Source organism: Balaenoptera acutorostrata, chromosome 15 (genome assembly GCF_949987535.1).
Source record: "Balaenoptera acutorostrata chromosome 15, mBalAcu1.1, whole genome shotgun sequence".
Taxonomy (NCBI): Eukaryota; Metazoa; Chordata; class Mammalia; order Artiodactyla; family Balaenopteridae; genus Balaenoptera; species Balaenoptera acutorostrata.
The window spans coordinates 30,130,891-30,153,747 of NC_080078.1; the positions used below are offsets into that span (position 1 = coordinate 30,130,891).

The following is a 22,857-nucleotide window of genomic DNA, read 5'->3' on the forward strand; positions in this document are numbered from 1 at the left end:
ATTAGGCAGATTTCCAGCTCCCAAAACCCCCGGCCCGCCCCGCCGAGGGGGCAGACCTTCCAGCAGCCAGAGTTTGGAGAGATGAAGGGGGCACCGATTGATCTTCCCCACCGTGGAAAATTGCCACTTTAGGAAAGGCCAAAATTTTCAAGGTAAGGTCCACCGCCCCTGCCCTCCCCCCCCCGCCCCCTTTTTCAGCAGGTAAACTGAGTCCCCAAAAGGCGTGACGCCAGTACTCAAGTCCAGCCGGGTGCTGATGAAGCTCGCGGTTACCTTCAGCTTTTGTAGCCTTAGGATGAGTCTAGGTTTGAATTGTGTTCTGACTCTTTCCCCTCCCCCTACTCTGTCGCGGATTCGCAGAGCGAATTGGATTCGAGATCGGCCCTGAATCCGGAACTAGTAAAGCAACTCAGAAGCCAGTGGCTCTAGGGGCGGAGCGAGGCGGTACCCGCCCCCGGACGGCTCGGGCCAGTGAGCTCGGACGTTGGGCAAGCCAATGAGCGAGGGCAGGGGGCGGTGGGCCAATGAGCGCGGGGCTGCTCCGGAGGCGGTGCTCGGAACGCTACCAGGAGGACGACGCGGCGGTCGCAGCAATGGGTGCTGGGCCTTCGGGGGTGCGCAGGGGGCTCGGGGAGCGGCCGGGCGCGGCTGAAGAGACCGTCGCCGGGACTGGCCCTTGACGCTGAGCTGCGGTGGGGTCCCCGCAGGCGCTGCGAGGGCCCGTGAGCGGGAGCCGGGAGCATCGGAGGAGCCGGGCCGCTGCCGGCCACTTCAGGGGGGCCCGCCTGACCGCTGGGCGGATCGACAGTGCCGTGTGGGCACCTCTGGGGGTGGGGTGACCCTCCTGGCACGTTTCGGGAACCGGGGCGCCTCCGCAGGGGCCGACGCGCATCCCCGGGGGTGCACCGCCGGGGCCCAGCGCTGCCTCGGCCAGCCCCGGGGCGCCCCTGGATGGCTGAGCTGCCCTCTCGCCGGCCGCCCGGGCGCCGCAGCGGCTGAGCTCGCTGGGATCGCCGGGCCGCCGCCGCCCTCGCCGCCCCCTGCATGCCCGGCGCCCGGGTCGCGGCCCACCTGGACGCGCTGGGCCCCTTGGTCCCCTCCGTGCCGCCGCCCCTGCTGCCCTCTATGTTCTACGTGGGCCTGTTCTTCGTCAATGTGCTGATCCTATACTACGCCTTCCTCATGGAGTACATCGTCCTCAACGTGGGCCTCGTATTCCTGCCCGAGGACATGGACCAGGCGCTCGTGGACCTCGGCGTGCTCTCCGACCCCGGCTCGGGCCTCTACGATGCCGACTCGGAGCTCGACGTCTTCGATGGTTACTTGGAGTAAGCCTGGCTGCTGTCCCCCGCTCTCCCCACGACCCGCAACCCTCGGCCCGGACCGGCGCACGAATTATGCCGCCGCTGCTGTTTGAGGGCACCGTCTGGCCAGGGATGGGACCCCCAGGACGAGGCCCTCTTCGGCCTCCGAGGCCTGTAAGTGCCCTCTGCGCAGGATGAGGGCGGGTTGGGGCGCTGGCGAGGAAGAGGGAGGCATCCCAAGCCGGACACACACACCCCCCCAGGCTTCTGATTTCTCCATCCACCTCTTCCAGGTCTGTTTGGATGCCAGGAATGGCTGGACTCTTCTTAGGACCTTAGTTAGGGCAGGAAAGCTTTCCCTTAGCGAAGGTGACAGCTGTTGAAGAAGGGAAGGGAGGCAGGACCTAAGTCGCTTCTTGGTTAGCTGTAGTACCAACTGTCAAAGCCTTTGCACCCAGATCCATTTGAGACAGGCCTGTCAACTCCTCCCCCCATCCTTAACCTGTCTTGGTGGTGACCTTGGCTTTTGGGGGATTCTCATTAGTCCTGGAAGGATAAAGACTTGCAGTGTTAAAAGAGGTAGGAAGCCAGGCACTGATCACCTTTGTCCTGTGGCCCCTTGGGGACTGGGTGGGGACTGAGAGCAAGGGCTCCAGGCTGATGCTGTGAGAGGAGAAACCCCCTTCAGCAGAGAACCCTGTACTTCCTTTGGCCTTGGCTTGGCTGTCGTTTTGGAGTCAGATTTCAGGGTGCCGCAGCTCAAATCTTCAGGGGCTGCCAGTTTCGCAGGCTGCTTTCACAGACCAGGCCAGCGGCGGGGGTTGGTGCTGGGGTGGCTTTGCCTGCAGTGTTTGCAAGGCAAACTCAAGGGGCTCTTGGACCAGCGGAAGAAGGGACCACAGGATCATTGCACTGAGGTGTTAAAGTCCTGCCTCTGAGCTGCCACCAGGAAGCTGTATCCAGCCCCACCTTGTGTGTTTCTGGGAGGGAAATGAAGATCCAGAAAGGAGGAAGATTTGGCCAAAGTCACAGCAAGGAAGAGAGGCAGCTGGACTAGATGAGAGAGGGCCTGGTGAGGGTTCATGGGACGGGAAGGAATTCCTCGGCTCAACCCCTCAGCTGGACCCCTCACTAGGCACAGGTCCTGAGTGGCAGTGGCGGGGGGATACTGAGGTGGTGGACAAGGGCTCCTTTTACCCTTTTTTTTTTTTTTTTGGCTGCTCGGCATGTGGGATGTGGGATCTTAGCTCCCTGACCAGGGATTGAACCCGTGCCCCCTGCAGTGGAAGCATGGAGTCTTAACCACTGGACCACCAGGGAAGTCACAAGGGCTCCTTTTGGAAAATGGACACTAATGTCACTCACCCCAAGCATGCTACGTTTACCCCCCTCTTCTTGCCTATCTTAGCCAAGATGACCATAGTCAGAGGGTGATGCAAGGTGGGCAGGACCCACTAGCAGTGTCAACCTGAGGGGCTGACAGTGAGATTTCTTTGAAGAAAGCTTCATTTGAGCTCAGGGAGACCTTAGCCAGGGCCAAGTGCCAGGTGGAGCATGTGTCAGCTGCTCTGCATACCTAACCCGTTGGCCTGCCTGCCTGCCATCCATGCATCAATTTGTTCTTTTATTAAACAGATATTTACTAAGTACCTAATGTGCTTGGTGGGTGAACACAGTGAACAAGACAGACTCAGCGCCAGCCCTCCTGGCACTTCGTGAGAAAGATAAGCAGGTTCCCAAACAAGGCAGTGAGATTTTTTGAGAGCTCTGAAGGCATGTAAGAAGGCATGGCATCCTCTATTGTGTTCATTACTATTTCGGCACTTAGAACAGCACCTGGCATCTAGTAGGTGCTCAGTAAATGCCTGGGTAAGTGAAACAGAAGACTGGAGATGGGCTGCTTCAGACAGGGGCTTCAGAGAAGGCCTCTCTGAGGAAATGACACCTTTGAGCTGAGCCCTAAATTGATGGAAGGAGCCACATGTAAAGATGTGGAGAAAAGCTATCCAGGCAGAGGGACCTGCTAGTGCCAAGTACGTGGAGGGGGAGGGGCAGGGGAGAGAGTTGGTTCTTCCAGCAACTAAAAGGAGGCCAGTGTGACAGGAGAGCAGCCCCAGGAGAAGTCAGTGGGGTGGGCAAGGCCAGATCATGCAGGACCTGGGAGGCCCGGCCACGAGCGATGGGAGGCCATCAGAAGGTTTTAGGCAGGGGATGACACAATTCCAGTCCACATTTTGCAAAGAGGACTGGCGGTTGTGGGCAAGATGAGCCGTAGGGGCAAGTGCGGAAATAGGGAAGCCAGTTAGGAGCTGGTTAGTTGCTCAGGCCAGAGATGATGCAGGCTTGGATGAGGCAAAGTTAGTGAAGGTGGAGAAACACACAGAGACCAAGAACACCTTTTGGAGGTAGAACCTATGGGATCTGTTCAGAACCTGTACTGAGTATTGAGCATATACCACACCTGGTTCTAGGCCCTTTGCATATTCACTCATTGGGTCATTCAACAAACGTTAGCCCTGCTCTTCTGCCAGGCCCTGGGGATTCTAAGATGAATCCCTGCCCCCAAGCCAAGCTCTTGACTTTCAGTCAGTGTAACTTGGTGAAGAAAGTCTTATTTTATCTCTTCACCACATCAACAGAAACACTTCCCCTTCCAAATGAAAACATTGGCATACCCTGAAGCAAAAACTGAAGCCCAAATGCTTTGGCATACTTTGCAGCAAACGCTGTTGGAGCAGAAACACCAGGAAGTGTGTCTCAGGGACAACCTTGCAAAGCTCTCAAAGTGACAGGGCCTGACTCTGGCAGGTGGGGAGGCCTGGGGCTGTGGGAAATACTTGTCCCTGGAGAAATAGTGGGAACCATGCACAGCATTTGCTCGCTCAGCCCCAGATCCAAGCCACCAGATTCGGGTCGGGGAGGGGTGGCTAGCAGCAGGAAAAGCCTGTGGGAAAGATTAAAGATGATCTGACTGCACCTCCTCTCCCGGCCCCTTTGCATAAGCAGAGGAACACTGGTAGTCAAATCTCGCTCCTTCTCGCTCTTTCTCACGTAGACACAATCTGATGTTACACACAGGCCGATCCAGGAAACACTGACTAAGGGCGTGGGCACGCCAGGCACTGGGGACTGGGGTGATCTCAAGATGAAAGCTGCACTCATTTCACTCCCTCTCTTTCTCTTTTCTCTTTTTTCCACATAATTCAGTTCCTCAAACCTTTGTTGAGCACCTATTTAAGGAGGCAGTATTAGGGTCATGATGAGGAACAAAGTCCCTAGATTCAGATGACCTAGGTTCAGATCCCAATCCTTGTTGTGACCTTGGGCATGCTACGTATCTCCCCATGTGTCAGATTCCTCTTCTATAAAAGCGGGGATAATGAAAATCTACCTCGTTCTGAGGATTGAATGAGATAGATGTAAAGCTCTTAGACCGTCCCGTGTATGTAAGTGATATATTAAAATTAACCACTATTATTATTAACAGTCAGACATAATGGAAAGTGTGTACACTGAGTCCCTTGTGAATGTATAAACCTGCACATACACTCATGCATGAATATTTATGTGCCACAATGAGCAAAAGAGGACTAGCTGCCTGAGTGCTGGGTGGGTCCCGGTCTGGACGACCAGGACAGACTTCCCACTCTGCCTTGCTGGCCTGGGACGCTCAAGAGACCTTTCCCACTGCCCTGTGGTCTCTAAAGGCCACTAGGCCTGGAGCCCAGGAAAGCTGCGGCTCTGTGGTCTTCCTAGAGTGTTCATCGTTGCCCAGGAGCAGGGAGTGGGGATCAGGGGATCCCACCTTCTCGGGAGAAGGGACCGCTGGGGCTGGCCCAGGAACTGGGGAGGGTCCTCACTTCCCAGTGGTTCCGGCGTGGAGGCAGCTCAGCTGGATTGATTTGTCCTGGTTCCTGATGAAAGCAGCTGGTGCCTGCCAGCCCTCTCTTGCCACGGAGGGAGGGCTTTGGGAGAGGAGCCTCTCTGTGCTGGAAATGGAGAGACTGGAAAGCGTTGCTGCCACAGTCAGCGTGGCCTGGTGGAGGCCAGATTTGGAGCTAAGGGTAACCAGACTAGTCTACTTACTACAGGGTTTCCCTGGCGTCAGGGTCCCGACTGGGCGCTACAGCTGCTCCTTCCTGATCTGCCTGCCCTGGTCCCTTGGTGCCAATCTGTGGCCTGTGCCATCAGCCGAACACCCAGGTTCGGCATATGGCTTCCCTGCTCAGAAACCCAAACCTCCCTTGGGGACACTGGAGCTCCCGGGGGGTGGGGTCAGCGGAGCCAGGTGGGAGGCTGTGGCTGTCGTCCAGATGGGAGACATGGTGGTAACGAGGGGAGGCATGTGCACCCCCAGGCCCAGCTGACTCTCCACCTCTGTCCTGACGTGAGGCTCCCTTGGAAGTGTGCTGGTTGCCCCTTTAGACAGGAGGAGACCCCAGTCTGTGTCTCAAGACAACTGAGATGCCAGGGCTCCTGCTCCCTTGTGCCTGAGCTATGCAAACTGGAGATTTCATCCAAGGCAAACGCTCACAGCCCTTGCATCTGTTTTATTGAACGAAGAAATGAAGGGCTCCTATCAACTTGACCATTTGTATTCCTGGTTTATCTGCTGTTGTCCCCCCTGGGACTCCTGAAAGCATAGTTTGCTTTTGGGAAACCAAGATCACAATAAAAGGGACAGGCATCCTCATCCCCATCTCTCAAATAAAGGAACTGAGGCTCAGAAAGGGACAGTGAGGGGCCAGGGGTACAAAGCGAGTGAGACAGCTGAGCCTTCTGACCCAGTGCTGAGGGGGAGGGTGCAGGGGGCCTCCAGAGAGGGACTCCCAACCTCCATCCTTGGAATACCACTCACCTGGCTCTGCCAGGCCTGCCTCATATGTACTCTTACTCCTTTTTCTGAGGTTTTTTTTTTTAAACTTTATTTTGAGATAATTTCATAATTACACAAAAGTTGCAAAGAATTCCCTTATACACTTCACAAAAAATGCACCAATTGCGTCAATTCACATTTGCCACGTTTGCTCATGTATGCAAAATGCTCACTCTGTGCGTACATGTATATATATTTTACTGAACCATTTTTGAAAATGGATTGCAGACATTATGTTCCTTTTCTCCTAAATATTTCAGTGTGTATTTCCTTAGAACAAGGACATTCACTTACATAATCACAATACAACTGTCAAAATCAGCAAATGTAGCGTTGATACAATCGTATGACCAATCTAAGCTATGACTATTCAGATTGCATCAGTTGTCCCAATAGTGTCCTTTCACAATAAAAAGGGGTGGGCAGGGGCGGGGGGGAGTTGAGGTCCAGGATCCAACCCCAGATCACGCTTTGTATCACTTGTCACGTCTCTTGTGCCGTCTTCAGTCTGAACAGTCCCTCAGTCTGAGTGTATCTTTCATGACGTTGACATTTTTGAAGAGTACAAGTCTGGTTATTTTTATTTTTTTGGTTTATTTTTTGGGTGCGCTGCACGGCATGTGGGATCTTAGTTCCCTGACCAGGGATCGAACCTGTGCCCTCTGCAGTGGAAGCACAGAGTCTTAACCACTGGACCACCAGGGAAGTCCAAGAGTACAAGTCTGGTATTTTGTAGATTTTCTCTCAGTTTGGGTTTGTCTGATGTTTACTCTTGAGATTAGATTCAGATGGTGCATTTTTGGCAGGAATACCACAGAGAAGTGAGTGTGTGTCCTTCTGAGTGCATCGTACTGGGGGACACGTGATGTCTGTCAGCCTCATTACTGGTGATGTTAATGCTGACCACTTGGCTAAGGTCTTGTCTGCCAGCTCTCTCCACTGCAAAAGTTACTGTTCTTCCCTTTATAGTTTAAGTACACTCGTTTTAGTGCTTCCTTTTTTAAAAATCTACTTTTTGTGTGTGAATTTATTTTTAAAAGAATGTTTATGTCACTGAAAAGAGAAAACCAGCATCACTTGGCATGGGTAAAAATACGAAGTGCCAAAGTCATTAGCTTCTGGCCAAATACTGAAGCCAGCTAAAGGCGCAGGGCCCCTGGTTCTTTGTTAAAAAGTCAGGTTAGCAACTGTCACGTGATAAACTCCAGCACCAAAGTGAAACTTTCTTGTCCAAGTAATCATAAAGATTGGCTAAGAACCAAAAAGCCAATCACTAGCTCACTGGGTGTGTCTCAGTGTTATCTCAGGCCATCTCCATGTACCCCCTAAGACTGGTGCTTCGAGGCTTTGAAGTCAGACAGACTTGGGTTTAAATCCCAGCTCCACCAACACCTTGGACAAGTGACTTCACCTCCCCAAGCCTCAGTTTCCTCCTCTGTAAAATGGGGAGGATAGTAGTTAGTACCTGCTGAAGGGCTCGTGCACATTAGATGAGATGCTGATGGTCGCGTAGTCGGTTCTTAATGATGCCATCAGTGTTGGTGGTGTGTCAGACCCAGAGGGGGCTTGGCCCGGGGAAGCCTTCCCCTTTCTCAGGCCCCCTTCCTCTGTGTGGGGGCCAGTTACCAAGGAGGGTGTGTCTGTGTGGGCAGCCTTCGAAGGAGCCCGAGGGCCGTGATAACTGGTGCCTGGGGGCCCAGGTGATGCTGGTACCCTCATAGCTGTCAGACCCTGCCCCAAGCCTGGGGGTGGCTGGGAGCTGGTTCCAGTTTCAGTCACCCCCAAAGGGGCAGGCTCCACTCCTGGGAGTCCTTCCTGACAGGGGACTTAGCTTCCCCTGAGCGTCACCCCACGAAACAGGCAGCACAGCGCTCATTAGCTCCATTAGACAGGGCGGAAAACTGAGGCTAGGGGAGGTTCAGGGACTTGCCCTAGATACCAAGCTGTGAGGTGGGCGAGTGGGGCCTCCTGGCCACACTCCCAGTGCTTCCCTGCGTGAGGTCCTCAGGCGTCCTCAGGTCACAGGCTTCCCCGGGAGGCAGTGAATACGCCAAAGCCTAGTGCGACCCACCTGTCGGTGTCCTGCCCTCTCTTGGGCACTTGCTACCTTTCCCTTTTGAGCAGAGAAACCAGGCCCAGGCTCCCTTTTTTGCAGGCCAGTGGTATCTGGCTAGAGTTAGTGGTTTCATTTTCATCATTTGTTTTTAGTGTTGCTTTCTGTTTATGATAAATGATACTGTTTTTTATTCATGATAGTGACATAAAGATTCCTTTTAAAATTTTGGAGTTTGAGGGAAAAAGTGCCTTGACTTAAAATACTAAATAAATAGGCGTCCAGGTGGTTCTTGGCTGTGACAGGACTCACGAAGGTGTTGGGCAGATGCTGCCCTTCAGGAGGCCTCACTGAGCGTGGGGCGCAGGCCAGCTGGAGACACGTACTGGACCAAGAACCTTCACAGAACCCACGGCTACGGAGCGTCAACAGCTGACATATAATCCGGAAACTCTGGAGAAACCGGCCAGGATGCTGGCTTCCATCAGAAACCTGGACCCAGACAGACAGGCAGCATCTCCTTTCCCACCCCTTCAGGCCACCCGCTCGTCAGCCGGACAAGGCAGAGGCGTTGGAGACAGTGGGCAGATCATATCTGGATGACATCTGTCTTTAGCCACTTTAATTGGCTGGTTGGTACGTTGAGAAAGAGCAATAGCAGTGGGCGTCCAGCAGGCAAGGTCTTTGGAGGAGGAAAGGGCTGCCCCTTTCAGAAGGCCCCCTGCACTGAGGAGACCCACCCCCGCCCCCGCCCTGTGTGTTCTCTAGCTGGGACCAGGTGGGGACACGGAGGGGAGGGGCCATGTGTGCCGGGTATTGCAGGCATTCCACCAACACAATTTCATGTAATCCTCGTAACAGACAGCCAGATGAGGTAGGCATTGTTTCAGATGGGGACGCAGCCCCAGAGAGATGAGGTGACTTGCCTGAGGTCACACAGCTAGGAAGGGGCAGAGCCAGAATGACTCGAGATGGGCCAATTCCAGACCTTGCACTGGCTACCCCATAGGAGCAGGACAGTGGGACGGCCCAACTGCAAAAAGAATCCTCTTCCGACAGGTCCAGAACGTCATCCCACCAGCACCTTTAAGACACAAGGTCATTTTCTCCCTTAAGCCAAATCAAACTAGGCAGCATCTCCACAGAGGTATCCAGCTGAGACATTGCTTCTTAAAATGGATCAAGTGCCCAACTGTCATTCAGATGACAGACCAGTCAGCCAGCCACTCCTTCGGTCCAGCTCTGGGGAGTGGCCTGGAATGAAAGGTTACAGTTTCAGAAAGAAAGAAAAAACAGCCAAAGCCAATAGCTGGTGAGTCATGCTCTAAGGATGTTAGGAGGTTGGAGAGCCCACTGCCTGGACTCTTAAGCAGCAGCCTCAGGGTGCTTCTCAGCCCTTCTGATGCCCAAGGAAACAGATGAACTAGATGCTGAGAGGAACTGAGATAGACGTTGCTCAGACCACGGAGGTTCAAACCCTGGCTCTGCCATTTATGAGCTGTGTGACATTGCTCAGTCACAAGCGTAACCTCTCTGAGCCCCATCTGAAATTCAGGGATGATGGTCCTCCTTGGCCCCGCCTCCTAGGGTTGTTTTGAGGAATAAATGAGCTAAGCCATGAGTTAAAGCAGATAGTACAAGGTAAGCACAGGTGCTTGATAAATGTCAGCTGGTTTGCTATGAGACCAGACCTGCAAGTCAAAGGAACAAAGGGATTGACCTTTAACAGCCATGGTGTGTGGCACAGAGGAGAGGACCCAGGACATCCTCCAGCCACAGATACAGAGGCCTGGGGCCACATCTCCGTCCTCAGTGTGCTGTGTCGCTTAGGGCAGGTCACCGCCCTCTCTGGGCCCCCTCAGTCTCTGTGGAGTGACCAGCTCAGATCAGGGTCTCCCAAACCTCATATGACACCATCAACAGTTTTTGCTCTATCTGCTCGTTGCCTGAACTGTTATTTATGCAGTTACTGTCTTTAAACCGGAGGCTTTTTTTAAAGTGAAATTAATGATGTGGGAAAAGAGGAACTTTATAGTATTACTATCAGAAATGGAAAACTGGCATCATTCGCCATAAATAGAAGGTGACCCTACAGATAAACCATGAGAACAAGAGGGCGTTAGTGAATTCCAGCTGGAGCCGGCACCTGCAAGGCTCTGCACCTGTTCCGATCGGAGGTTAGCACGTGTGACAGAGTCGCGCCAGCCATACTGACGCTTGCCTGGGACTCAACGCCGTTTGCTATCACGAGCATTGGGAGGGGAGTGAGTCCCTGTTCCAAGGGGTGGTCCCATGTTCTCTAACAAACAGCCCTTCCGCCCAGGTCTGAGATGGGCTCAAGTACCATCCCCTGCCTTGGAGAGTGCGCAGTGAGCCCTGGTAATGCTGTATAGGAATAAACAGTTCTGCTCCGGTTTCCTGGATGCCAGGGCTCTCGGGAGCACCACTGCTGACCCCAACAGGGAACCTCAGAGTCTCCTTGGAGGAGGGAGGTCAGCAAAAGATGGGCTCCTAGCAGGACAGGAGGGGAACCCACGAACACCTTTCTGGAGGGCCGAGCTCTCCGATGCTCTGGTTTAGCCCCAGCTTCCCCTCCTGCCTACCAGGTCCAGTGGGGAGACCGGATGGGGCCCAAGGATGAGAGGACTTGCGTGTGTCATCAGTGGGAGCCGAGGAAGATCTCTGAGTAGTGGAAGGGCATGTTCCTAGCTGACCCTAGGAGATGAATCTGGCAGAGGACACAAGAAATTTGGCCCCTGCTCACCTCTCCAGCCATGTCTCCCCCATGGCCAGCCTTCAACCCCTTACTCTCCACCCCAAACCAAACTACAGGAAGTTCCACGACCTGGTCACCAGCCCTCCCTCTACCTGGCGTGTCCTTCGTGCACAGCCTTCCCCAGACCCTGGGCTCCATCTATCTCCTGTGCTTCTTCCCGGCGTCAGTGTGTTAACTTGGGCTAAAATTGCTCACTAGATTGTGTGTCAAAGGCAGAGGCTGCACTCATCTCAGGGTCCCCAGCACTCAGCTCAGGACATGGCACACAGGAGGTATGAGATTATGTAGTGTTTAAGATCTCCAGTAGGACAAAGCCCTGGAGAGCTGAGCATCCTTAGACAAGTTTCTTACCCTCTCTGAACCTTAGTGTCTTCATCTGTAAAATGGAATCATTATAGTACCTAACTCCTGGGGTGTTAGGAGGGTTGAACGAAATGGGCTTTGTAATGCTCCATCTCAGGCGTGCTTTCCGGGGAGCAGACCCTGGGACCCTGGGACAAGGATTCAAGTGCAAATTGTTTACTTGGGAGGTGATCCCGGGAACTACTGGTGGGGAGGGGGGCAGTGAGACAGGAAAGGGATGTGTCATCTAGCAGGTTACCACCGCAGCCCTGGGCTCAGTCCTGCTCAGGACCTCTGGGAACCAGTGTAGATGGAGAATATGCCTCAGAGTCATCCCAGCTGCTGGGTGAGAGAGCTGGGGTATTGATCCACCAGCTTTCTGGCCATCACTGGTTGGAAGGCAGCCGTGGGGAGTTCTGCCTGCACTTGCAGCCTGGGGCCCAAGCAGACTCTAGAGGTGGAGAGGCCTCAGGCAAGGAGGGGTGTCCCTGCAGGTGGAAGCTGCCAGGTCAGTCTGCCTCGGGAGGGTGAGTGGAGGAAATGGGGTGAGGCGCCCATGCTCTGCCTGGGGCTTGTGGCACACAGTAAAAGCTCAGGAAGTGGTAGCTGCCCTGACTGTGACTGTTTGCATCGCTGTCACTAGTCCACTGCCAGCCCTGCTTGTCACAGTTATGCAGCCTTAGACAGGTCACTTGGCTTCTCTGAACCTCTGTTTCTTAGCCTATAAAATGGGGAGATTCATGGTTCTCAGTGGAAGCAGTTCTGCCCCGTTGGGTGGCCCCTGGAAATGGGGTGAGGGGGCATTTTTAGTTGTCACAGGGACTGGGAATGCTACTGCCACGTAGCAGTCAGCGACCAGGAATGCTGCTAAACCTCCTGCAGTGCCCAGAACGGGGTCACCCCCGCCCCCACCTCATCAGAGAATTGTCCTGCCCCAAATATCAGCAGCGCCTGATGAACAATAATACATGTTGTGCTTAATGTATAAGTTTTATCTGATGCTCGATGACATTTGCGGAAGTAGTCTGAGCTGGCAGAGGCGAGGCTCAGAACTGGGGTGGGGCTTGTGGGGGCTGTAGGGAGGTTGGGCGTGGGAATACGAGATGCTGCAAACATATTAGCACCCGGCTGGACCTAGAGAGAGAAAGGGACAGTAAGTGAGGACCTGCAGGGAGCCAGGCACTGGGGATGATGCCGTGTCCCGGGAGAACGAGCCAAGTGGGGCTGCTGAGTAGCTTGGCTGTGGCCGCAGCCTTCCTGTAGGCTGCGAAGCATTTTCCGGGCAAGGTGGGAGCTGCCGCCAAGCCCTGCCCACTCCCCAGAGCTGACTCAGCTGCCCTAGAGCTCAAGTAAGCCAGCAGAGCCCGGGTGACCCTGGAGCAGGCTGCCCTCCTTCCTCAGGTCCCAGGATCCCCCTCCTGGGGGCTATCTCCCAAGATATTGACAGTCCTTCCTCTCCCAGGTGAAATTGCACCGCTTCTCCTGCCTAGGGTACTTAGAAATCAGACACATTCATAAAAAAATTTTAGTAAAAAATTATAAGACAACACCCCCAGCCTGAGGTTTCTGGTGGTTCCCCAAATTCGAGCCTCCTATTGGGTGGTGGGGCGGTGCTTCTGTGCTGGTAACACCCCTTTGTCCCTCTTGTTAGGCCTGCTCCCCTCGAAAGCCCTGTGCCAACAGAGAGGTGCCCGTCCAGACCCAGAATGGTGGGACAGAGAGATTGAGACTGGGTGCCGAGGTCCAGAAGGCACGTGCCCCTGCCCAAAGGGTAAGGCAGGGGTGCCCGGAGACCTTGCCCACCTGCAGCGTCGCGCAAACGGCCTTGCCTTGGCTTCCGAGCTTTCGCCGTTGCAATGGATGTTTACAGGAACCCAGCCAGAGTCTGCCTCCCTGCTCTTCAACCCCGACTGCATCTGCTTCTCCCACTTAACCTTTGGAGCGGACACTTCACACACAAAAGCGACTCCCAGCTCTGTTTGATGCCAGTGGAGCTCTAAGCCCAATGGGGTTTGGCCCGAGGCCGGGCTTAGATGCAGCAACTGTTTCAGAGAGTGACTCAGAAGGAAAAGAAGAACACCTGGGGGGCTGAGGGTGGGGTTTTGACTCATTCATTTCAAATTGTTTGCTCTCCATCAAGTTGCCAGAACTGATACACTGCAACGGGGACAGCGCTCCTCCAGCCAGAAATATTTTTCGAAAATGTGAGTGGTATGAATACTTGACTTCGATAAACCTGTAAAAGCAATACTTAGGAGGCTAACTTCTTTCAATTAAAAAAATGTATGCAACTCCAACCCCTGGGGCCCTGCGGAGGTGGGGGGGTGTTTGTTTTGTTCTTTTCCTTTGAGATTCCAGAAAGGAGTCCTTACGAAGAACCTCATGGTTGACAAAGGGCAGAAGGGTCAGGGCCTCCCCAGTTGGAGATCCAGTGGGGTTTGGAGAGTCTGTCCAAGCTGCGTTGGTGTCGGAGTCCCAACTCGGCCCCCTCCCAGCTTCCACGAGCCTGACAAGCCAGGGCCCACCTTGGTTGTGGTGGGAAAGGCCTGGTGGCCAAGCTGAAAATCAGGCCTGAATCCCAGAGCAGTGGGAGGTGGGGATCCCCCATGCTGGGCACATGGTAGACCTCCCCTAAAGATGAGGGGAGTGGGCGGGTGAGGGAAGGAGCAAACGAAAGACTGAAGTTGGGTCCACGTGCAGTAATTCTCCCCAGTTTGCAGAACAGCTGATGCTTTTCAAAGTACCTTCACGTATATACTGTGTTGAACAAGGAATGGGTGGTCAGCTCCATTCTACAAGTGAGGAGACCAAGGTGTGGGAGAGGAAATGTCCGGCAGAACTCAAGAGAAGGCAGTTACATACCACCTGTCTTCATGTGATTCTAAGAAGTGTTGCTAAGAAATGTGAACGGAAGACATTCAAGAAAAAGGGGAGTGGGGGAAGGGAGACATTTCTTTGGGAGAGAGGCCTGAGGGGAAAGGCAAGGGTTTAAAAGGTGCATGGCCTTGAAGTCCACTGAACGTGGAATCATGCCATCAGTGGACAGTGTGACTCCAGACGTCATCTGCCTTGATTCCTCTGGGCATCACTTCTCCCACCCAGCAAATGGGGAGCAATTCCAGCACCCGATGCCTATGCCTGCAGAGTGACCCTCAGAAGTCAGAAGTGGAGTTTGTATCTTGACTCCCTCTTTTATAGGAGTGTGACCTTAGGCAAGTCACATCTGTGAAATGGGGACTGTCATTTACCCACCTCATGAGTTTGTGTTAATGACAAAGTTGGCCCTCTGGGCAGACACTGCTCCACACCAGGACTCACAGCTTGGCAAGCAGAGCCCAGACTGGATTGCAGCCCCCATTTGCTCCCTTGTCCAGGCGCCTTGTGCAGTGCACAGACTGCCCAACCGCACTCGACAGCCCTGCCCAGGGAGTTTTTTTAATTTACTAAAATGCAAGATTTAACAGAGCAGGGACCTTGAGCATTTTATTGAGTACACCACAGTGTCACTATATATTTGTGGCATGAATACAGCAAATAAAGAAAGCAAAGTTGTGGTGAGGATTACTTGTTCATTCCACAAACATTTATTGAGCCCTTACTATGTGCAGGCACCTTGCTGGGTGCAGAGGGTGCCTCTGCACAGCAGTGAACAAACAGACAGGTTACCTGCCCTCTTGGAGCTCACATTCTAGGACAAGAGCAGACAAATAAGTGTGAAAAAGATAAACTAGTGACAGGATAGGCCAGGGGAGGGGTGTCCGCGTTTACTACCGTCCTGAGGAGCTGTCCTTTAAACTGAGTCCTGCAGGCCGTGTGAAGAGCTGGGAGAACATTCCAGGCAGAGGTGAGAATGAAACACACGCATGTGTGTAACAATGACAGCCCACACGCAGGGAACTGGATGCCAGGCTCTTGTTCTCAGCATATTTGCTCATCAAATCTCCACGTAACCCCGTGAAGAAGGTACTGTGATTATGCCCATTTTACGCATGAGGAGACTGAGGCACAGAGAAGTAATTTGCACAAGTGAGTGGTGAGCTGGACACTGAGCTCAAGCAGTCTAGCTCTAGAGTCTGAGATGCTTGACCCTACACCGTGGTCCCTCTTGATAATGGGGGTGGGGGGGCTCAGCACGGTGCCTGGCACAAAGTAATAATACTTGCTAATGTTTATTGAGCACTTACTGTGTCCCTTGTGCTGTGATAGCACTTTACATGTATCAACTCATTTAATAAGTGGTAGCTATCATTTAAAGTCTTTACTATGAGTAATTATAGCCTCTGACCTCATTTTATCACCTCTGAACAGACCAAAAGCAGTGGGGACAGTTGTGCCCACCCCACCTGGCTGAAGGGTGCAGTAGATGCCTGGATCAGAAGGAGACTGTCTTCCTGTGGCTGCACAAGTGGGAGTTCCGGGGACTCTACAAGGTCCACAAATGCAGGCACACCCTGAGGGGTGATGGCCCAGCTACAAGGCCTGATGCTCTGAGCCACTGGACCAAGGCGGAAGGCACTACCTTTCTGCGAGGATTGCCAGCGGGGCAGCGGGGTCAGAATTCCTCTGACCCTCCCAACCCCCAACACCCACTTACTGGGAAGAGGAGGAGAGTTTGAGGAACCAGGCATCAGGGCTGGCGCACTGGGGCACAGGCAGCTCCCACAGCCACCAGCAGAGAGCCAGGTCGTCCCAGATCAGGGCTTCTGACCGAGCCAGCCGTGCCCCAGTGAAAAACAACAGCAGCCGACCTGGCAGCTCTCTGTGTAGACAGCAAAGCTGCCAAGTCCCTTCCAGGCTTGCCGTGGCCAGGGCTGGATTCCAGCTCAGCTAAGAAACGACTCCCAGGGTAGAGCAGAGGATCACAGACAGAGGAAAACACTCTGCAAGGCTCACGGTGCTTCAGCCTTGCTGACCCCCAAATAACGAATTTTCCAATGAATGGTAGGAAGCCATAGAGAAAATCCTTTCCCGAAAGACAGAACTTGAGCCGAAGTGGACTCTGCTGTGTGTGTTGGGCTGAGGGGGGTGGGGAGGGCAAGAGAGCGAGGGCCCCCGTCAACTAGCCATAGAATATGGCAGAAGTGATGCTGTGTGACAGCTTCTAAGGCTGGGTTACAGAAAGGGCAGGGCTGTTCGCCATGGCCTCGGTCTCCTCTGCCCCCACAACCTCTCTTCCTCTTGGGGTGATCACCCTTCAACGCAGCCACCATGCTGTGAGGAAGCCCAAACTAGCCCACAGGGAGCGTCCCCCCTGCCACTTCCTTAGAGGAACCAAGGCCCCAGCCACTGGGCAGCATCGGGTGCCAGACATACGCGTGACCGAGCCTCCAGACAACCCCAGCTGACACTGAGTGGGGCAGAGACAAGCCGTCCCCGCCAAGCCCTGCCCGAAGGACAGGTGTGTGAGCAGAATAAATGTGTGTGCTGTTTTCAGCCACTGCGTTTTGGGGTGGTTTGGGATGCCTTAGCTAGCCGGAAGAGTGGGCATCCAAAATGGTCATCACGGTATAAACCCAAACACAGGACCTGCCCGTGGGATTAAATGAGCCATTTAACATGTAGTGAAAAAAGACACAGGAAATGAAGGCAAAAAGGCAGATGTGCTCCAGTCCATCGCCCCGCCCCCCCTCTGTTAGTGTACCATCAGCTCTTCTCCTGCTAAGGTCCAGTGTGTCTGGCCAGGCCTAGATTTGGCCTTGGCAAACAAAGTTAGTGCAAACCAGTGAGTCCCAGAGACAGAAGGCAGCTGCCGTAGAATCCCAGCCGGTCATGGTTTGGGAAATCAGCAGGCAGGGGATGGTCGCTGGTATGCTCAGAGAGTGCCCTTTAGGAGAGCAGCGTGGAGAAGTGCTTTCTCCCCGGGCCGGCAGGGACCTGGGCAGGTGGGGGTGTGGCCGCTTCGTCCCTCTCTCCGGCCTGGCCACAGCTGTCTGCAGTGTCCTGCAGGGAATGCCTCAGGGCTCTTGGGTACACAGCAGCTGCCACCAGGCACCAGCCCATCTGCCAGGGCTGCAGTGGCTGAGCAGGGCTGACATCAACCTGCTCCCCGAAGGAGCCGAGGGCTGGGCCTGGGTCTGTTCGCAGAGCAGGCCATAGGTCCTTTCCGCAGCTGGGCGGGGGCCGACTCTGAGCCGCCTGGGCTGGGCACCAGGACGCCGAGGCTCACGGGAAACAGCCCAAGAAGAGCTGTGTCCACAAATAACCAGGTCAGGGTCCAGCACGGTCAGTGTCCTTGGAGAACAGGCTGTGAGAGGTCAGGATGGGTGGAGATCAGGCAGCTTTAGGACAGGGCAGTTCGACACATGGATAAAGTGTGGTCGAGATTGGGGATGGGAGGGATGGTAGGAATGGAGGAGGGGGATGTCCCAGGTCGCGGGAGCATGGAAGTGAGGGGACAGTCATCCGCACAGAGAGAGGCAGGAAACTGGTAGAGCAAATTCCTATGAAAACAATGCCGGGCATCGGGGCAGCCGACAGGTTGAAACAGCAGCCGGGATGGCTGGGGCGTCCTCGAAGGCAGACCTTCCCAATGCTGAGGGCTGTGGGACGTGCACGGCTGACCCACCTGTCCTTCCCTGGGTCCCACGCCTGCCCACAGGGAGGATCCTCAGAGCCCAAGTCCTCAAAGCCTTTAGAAGACACCCCACCGAGCCCAGCACAGGGGGATACGGGGTGGGCCCAGATGGCACATGGTCCAGGAGTTGTCACCCAGCTCCCACCTGCTGCCCCACCCATCTTTTATGGATTCTGACTTCACAGGACACTGTCCCCAGGGACCCCTGTGGTTCTCCCCTTCCAAGCTCACCTCAGTTACCTTGTCCCAGGCACAGCCTGGATCATCTCAGGATGATCCTTGAGTCCAGCTGCTGCAGGTGTTCCTGGACGCCAAAAGGGATGGTGGGCGTCCACATCCTGTGATGGGGGCACGGCACACAGAGGTTAGAGGAGAGGGGGTGGCCCCAACGCAAGCTGCCCCCAAATCCCTCCTCCCACCTAGCCTAGTGTGGGGTCATGGGGACACCAGAGGCCTAGGAGCCCCAAGACCCCTTTTTAAAAACTGATTCTGCCGCTGACTTGCTGTGTGATCTCAAAAAGGTTAGTTAACCTATCTATGCCTTATTCTCCTCATCTGCAAAATGGGTCTTACAAGAGCCACGTTACCCCTCCTAGAAGATATGAGTGATTATGTAGACGAAAGTGCTTTGAAAGACAATAAAGTACAGTACTGGACAGTAGACATCATAGTGATATAATAATAAATAAGTTTCAACCATATGAAATTGCCAGGTGTGTAGGTCAAAAATGGTTGAATATAAGCAATTTCATATTGTTCAGCCTAGTATATAGAACATTTTTGTGTACCAGATACTCTTCTGATTATATTGACAAATATTTATATTGATATAAATATTTAAATAGGGGGTAAATATTATTGTCACTCCCATTTTACAGATGAAGAAACTGAGGCCAGGGACTTCCCTGGCGGTCCAGTGGTTAGGACTTGGTGCTCTCACTGTTGAGGGCCCAGGTTCAATCCCTGGTCCGGGAACTAAAATCCCGCAAGCCATGCAGTGTTGCCAAAAGAAAAAAAAAAAAAAAAAAAGAAGAAACTGAGTCCAGAGGGTTGATGTGTCTGCTTGCCCAAGGTTGAACGCTGGTGAGGGGCAGAGCGGGATTTGAGCTCAGGGCTCACAAGGTGAACCACACACTGACTCTCCCTCCACCACTGGTGAGACTTACGCCAGCTTCTCCACGTGAGGGCACTTTCTCAGGCTGGCAGTGAGCTGCTGGGCCCCGGCAGCTGTGAACTTGTTGTACTGGACACTGGGAAGAGAAACCCATTGTGGATCCTGGCCCTGGGGACCAACAAGCCCCAGACCAAGGTCATCACCACGCTCTCAAAAACCAGACCTCAGCCCAGCCCTTCCCATGATGCCAGCAGGAGACCCTGGTCCTCCCAAGTCCCGGCCCCACCCCGACTGCCCAGGCTCCCACACTCACTCCAGCACCCGGAGGGACACCATGTCTGGAAGCACGTGTGCCAGGCTCTCGGCTCCCACGTCGCAGATGCAGTTATTGTACAAGCTGCCGGAGACAGCGGTCAGGGCAGGGGCCAGGGGTGCTGGGGGGTCAGGGCCCAGGCGGAGCCACACCTAGCCGGGATTACTGCCCCATTTAACAGAGGGGGAAACTGAGGCCCAGGGAGTTGAGGCTGCTTCTCTGTGGTCACTCAGTGAGTCTAGGGAAGCAGCAGGACTAAGTGGAGGTAGCTTCCCATCTGAGACAGCTCAAGTTCAAATCCCAGCTCTGTGGCTTGCTGCCTGTCTGATCTTTGGCGAGTTACTCAGCTCCCCTGTGATTCAGTTTGCTCCTCCATAAAATGGGCATGATAGAGTAATTGTGGGGAGGAGTAAATGAGTTAACGTTGGTAAAACACCCAGAACAGGGCCCGACATGTGGAATGAACTACATGTTAACTATGGTTATTATACCTCCCAAGGGGGTTTGTGAGGGTTATACAAGTTACTGTGGGGGGGTGGGGCAGCATCGGGGATAGCAGGAGAGAGAGAAACCCAGAGTCACTGGGCAGGCTCGGGTGTCTATATTATATTCAGTCACCATCAGCAGTGTCAGAAATAGCACGACAGGTGTCGCTGGTGCCAACTTAAGCTGTACCTTCCTTAACGAGCGTCCTTTTAACAAGCCAGGTGCAGCCACGGTTCTAATTTCAAGGCCGTGACTTTGCCTTGACTCAGCCTCAGAGCAACACTGCAGGGCTGCATGTAAAAGCAGCAAGTCTACACTGCAGCAAAGTGGATTCAAGCTAAACTCCAGGAGCCCCTGATGTCATAGGTCGGCCGCTACCAGGGCAGGAACCAGGTAGGGGTTTTACAATCCCTTCCTGGGATGGATCTTAGAACAAGGAGGCCCTTCCTCACCCACAGGAAGAGGATTCTTCCCATATTTCATTGATGCCAAGATGTACATGTTCACATTTGAAAATCATTGCGATCATTAACAATGGATGTCATTTAATTAGCCGCGTTTTGTCCTCTTAATGGTGTTTTACAAATGGATGGCATCTTACAGTCCATAAAATATGAGGTTTCTTTTTTTTTTGGCCGTGCTGCGCAGCTTGCAGGATCTCAGTTCCCCGACCAGGGACTGAACCCAGGCCACAGCAGTGAAAGCCCGGAATCCTAACCCCTAGGCCACCAGGGAACTCCCAGTATGAGGTTTCTTAAAGTGTCAGTCAGATCACATATCACCCCCACATGCCCCACCTGCTTCTCCATTCACAATGGAAAAGCCCCCAACCACTCTCCTGGCCTGCAAGGGTCTCCCTGCATGATCTGGCCTTCCCTGACCTCTCCCATCTTATCTCCCACCCTCTGTCCCTCATTCCCTATAGCCAGCCACAGAGGCCCCCCTTCTGGCCCTCAAAGACCCAACCTCTTTCCCACCTCAGGGGTTTTGCCTCTACTGTTTCCTCTCCCTGGAATGCTTTTCCCTGAGAACATCCCACAGAAGGGGGAGGGTCACCTCCTCAGGGGTCTCCTGACCTCCCTGGTGAATTCAGTACTCCCTATTGTACCCTCTGGGGCCTTTGTTAGTTTCCTCATTCCCAGCATGAATCAGTGTTTTAAACATTTTGTTTATGCACGTGCTTATTTATTATGCAAGGAACTTGAGAGCAAGACCCACCTTGGTTTTGTTCATAGCTGTATCTCTAGTTTCTAGCACGGGTTCTGGCCCATGGTTGATATTAGAGAATATTAGATACCCTCACAACTCTAGGGTGTGCCAATCACATAGACTACAAACTGCACAGCACACAACCTATGCAGCTGCACTCAGGGACCCTGGCTGGAAGGATAATGGGCTGGAAGGACCCATTAGCCCCGGGGAACCACCAGGCACCAGGCTGGAAGTAAGCAAAAGCAAGAATGTGCTATTCCAAGGCCCGCCAGAAGGTGACAGTGTAGGCACGGACTGCTGTGTGCGTGACAAGAGCCAGCTAAGGCTACCTGTGCATAGTCAGTATTCTAGAAACCACCCCGGACTCCAGAAAAGGCCCAGTCCTGCCATGCCCCGGGGAAAGAGGACCAAGATTTATTAAGCACCAGAGCCAGGCATTGCACCAAGCGCTTTCCATAGGCTATTGGGATGGTACCCATTTTCCAGATGAGGAAACAGAGGCTCGGGATGAGTAAGTGACTTGCCCGGAGTTTGCCAGATGCCCTTCCCCAGGGGCTGCTAATCTTGTTCAGGGCGGTGGCATCACCCAACTCCAGGAGTGTGTGTTCCTGTTGGATTTTTGGTCGGCGCCCCCCACTTCCTATCCCCACCAAGTTGTGCAACACTGATGTGGTAGAACAGCCTGTAGTGATTGCTTTCAGGGTCCCAGTGTTTGACCTTACAGCTGGCACCAAGGGGGTTCTCTGCCTGCCCTCCAGCCCACCAGCTCAGCACCTGACCAATAGAGGGCCCCACTCACCTCAGCCTGAGGAGGGACGCAGCCAGCAAGGGCAGGGCCTCGGCCAACTTGCAGGCACCCAAGTCAGTGATGTTGTTCTGGGACAAACTGCAGGAGTACAACAAGGGGAGGGCTCAGGGCCAAACCTGAATGCCTTTTCCCATCTGTGTCCATCACCCCAGGCTCCGGCAGGGCTGGGAACCCCTGCTTCCTCACAGGGCATCCCAGGGCAGCAAGCACAAGACATTCTACCTGGATGAGAGTCGTGGGTGCTGAACTGTGTGAGGGCGCTATGGGTAGACTTGGGCTAAATCAGTAAAACGATACAGTCACGTCCTGAGGCTGAGTGGGATGATGGGGGTGAGGATGCAGATGAGACAGAGATCGCGCTCCCCCCACACTTGTTTTATGATTTTATAGCAGCCATTCTTTTCCCTTTGGACCATTTCTCAGCACTGTCATTACATAAGGGTTTACATTATTTGTTTAATGACGTGAACTCCACGAGGTGAGGGGTCGAGTCTGTTTTGTTCATTACTCTATCCCTGTGCCTACAGCCGTGCCAAGCACATAGTAGGTGCTCAGAAAATGTTTAAGTGGGGTTAAAAAAGGAAGGAAAGAAAGGTAGGAGAGAGAGGGAAATAGAGGGAGGGAGGAAGGATGTAAGGAAGGACGAAGGGAGGGAAATCTAGCTTACTCACACTGTTTCCTTGAACACTATAAATTACTTAATAAGTCTCAGTGTCCTACCATCAAGGAAATCCCTAAGTGAATTCTGGTGAGTTCTGTGGCTGCCCTGGTCGTGGTTGTGGAGTAGAATGTGGGTAGATTTTGACGATCCCTCTAGGTTCAGTAAAAAATCATGTTGACCCTCCTGCATCATATCCATCTGCTATTTCCCAAACCCAGAACAGTTTTTTTTTTTAATAGAAATTCACTATTTTGATAATAATGTTTTACTGATAAATCCTAATCTATCTCTCCTCTCTCACCTCCCCAGTCTTTCTCTCACTAAACATTGCTCACATT

General features: G+C 53.5%; 2 protein-coding genes across 5 annotated transcripts in view; one reads left to right on the forward strand and one right to left on the reverse strand.

The window, feature by feature from the left end:
• Positions 1-541: 541 nt before the first annotated feature.
• On the forward strand, positions 542-16,784 carry DEXI (Dexi homolog). Of its 2 annotated transcripts, XR_009005349.1 has the most exons (3): positions 1,335-1,478; positions 13,003-13,555; positions 15,660-16,784. XR_009005349.1 is itself a non-coding variant. In XM_007188441.2 (2 exons), the coding sequence occupies exon 1, from the start codon at positions 1,045-1,047 to the stop codon at positions 1,330-1,332; it is 288 nt and encodes a 95-aa protein (XP_007188503.2). In that variant the 5' UTR covers positions 542-1,044; the 3' UTR covers positions 1,333-1,478; positions 13,003-13,648. The 2 variants fall into 2 exon arrangements, 1 of the variants encoding a protein (XP_007188503.2); XM_007188441.2 differs by lacking the exon at positions 15,660-16,784 and having other exon boundaries at positions 542-1,478; positions 13,003-13,648.
• An 86-nt stretch (positions 16,785-16,870) lies between these two features.
• CIITA (class II major histocompatibility complex transactivator) overlaps positions 16,871-22,857 on the reverse strand; it is a 42,253-nt gene continuing 36,266 nt past the window's right edge. For 2 of the 3 annotated variants that reach the window (XM_028168045.2, XM_007188397.2), the window contains 4 exons: positions 21,850-21,936; positions 19,353-19,436; positions 19,092-19,175; positions 17,967-18,263 (listed from right to left, as the gene is read on the reverse strand). In XM_028168045.2, the coding sequence (XP_028023846.2) occupies positions 18,188-18,263; positions 19,092-19,175; positions 19,353-19,436; positions 21,850-21,936 (331 nt within the window). In that variant the 3' untranslated portion in view covers positions 17,967-18,187. Of the gene's footprint in view, positions 17,596-17,966; positions 18,264-19,091; positions 19,176-19,352; positions 19,437-21,849; positions 21,937-22,857 lie in introns of those variants that run through there. The other variant, XM_057528827.1, reaches the window with a different exon arrangement.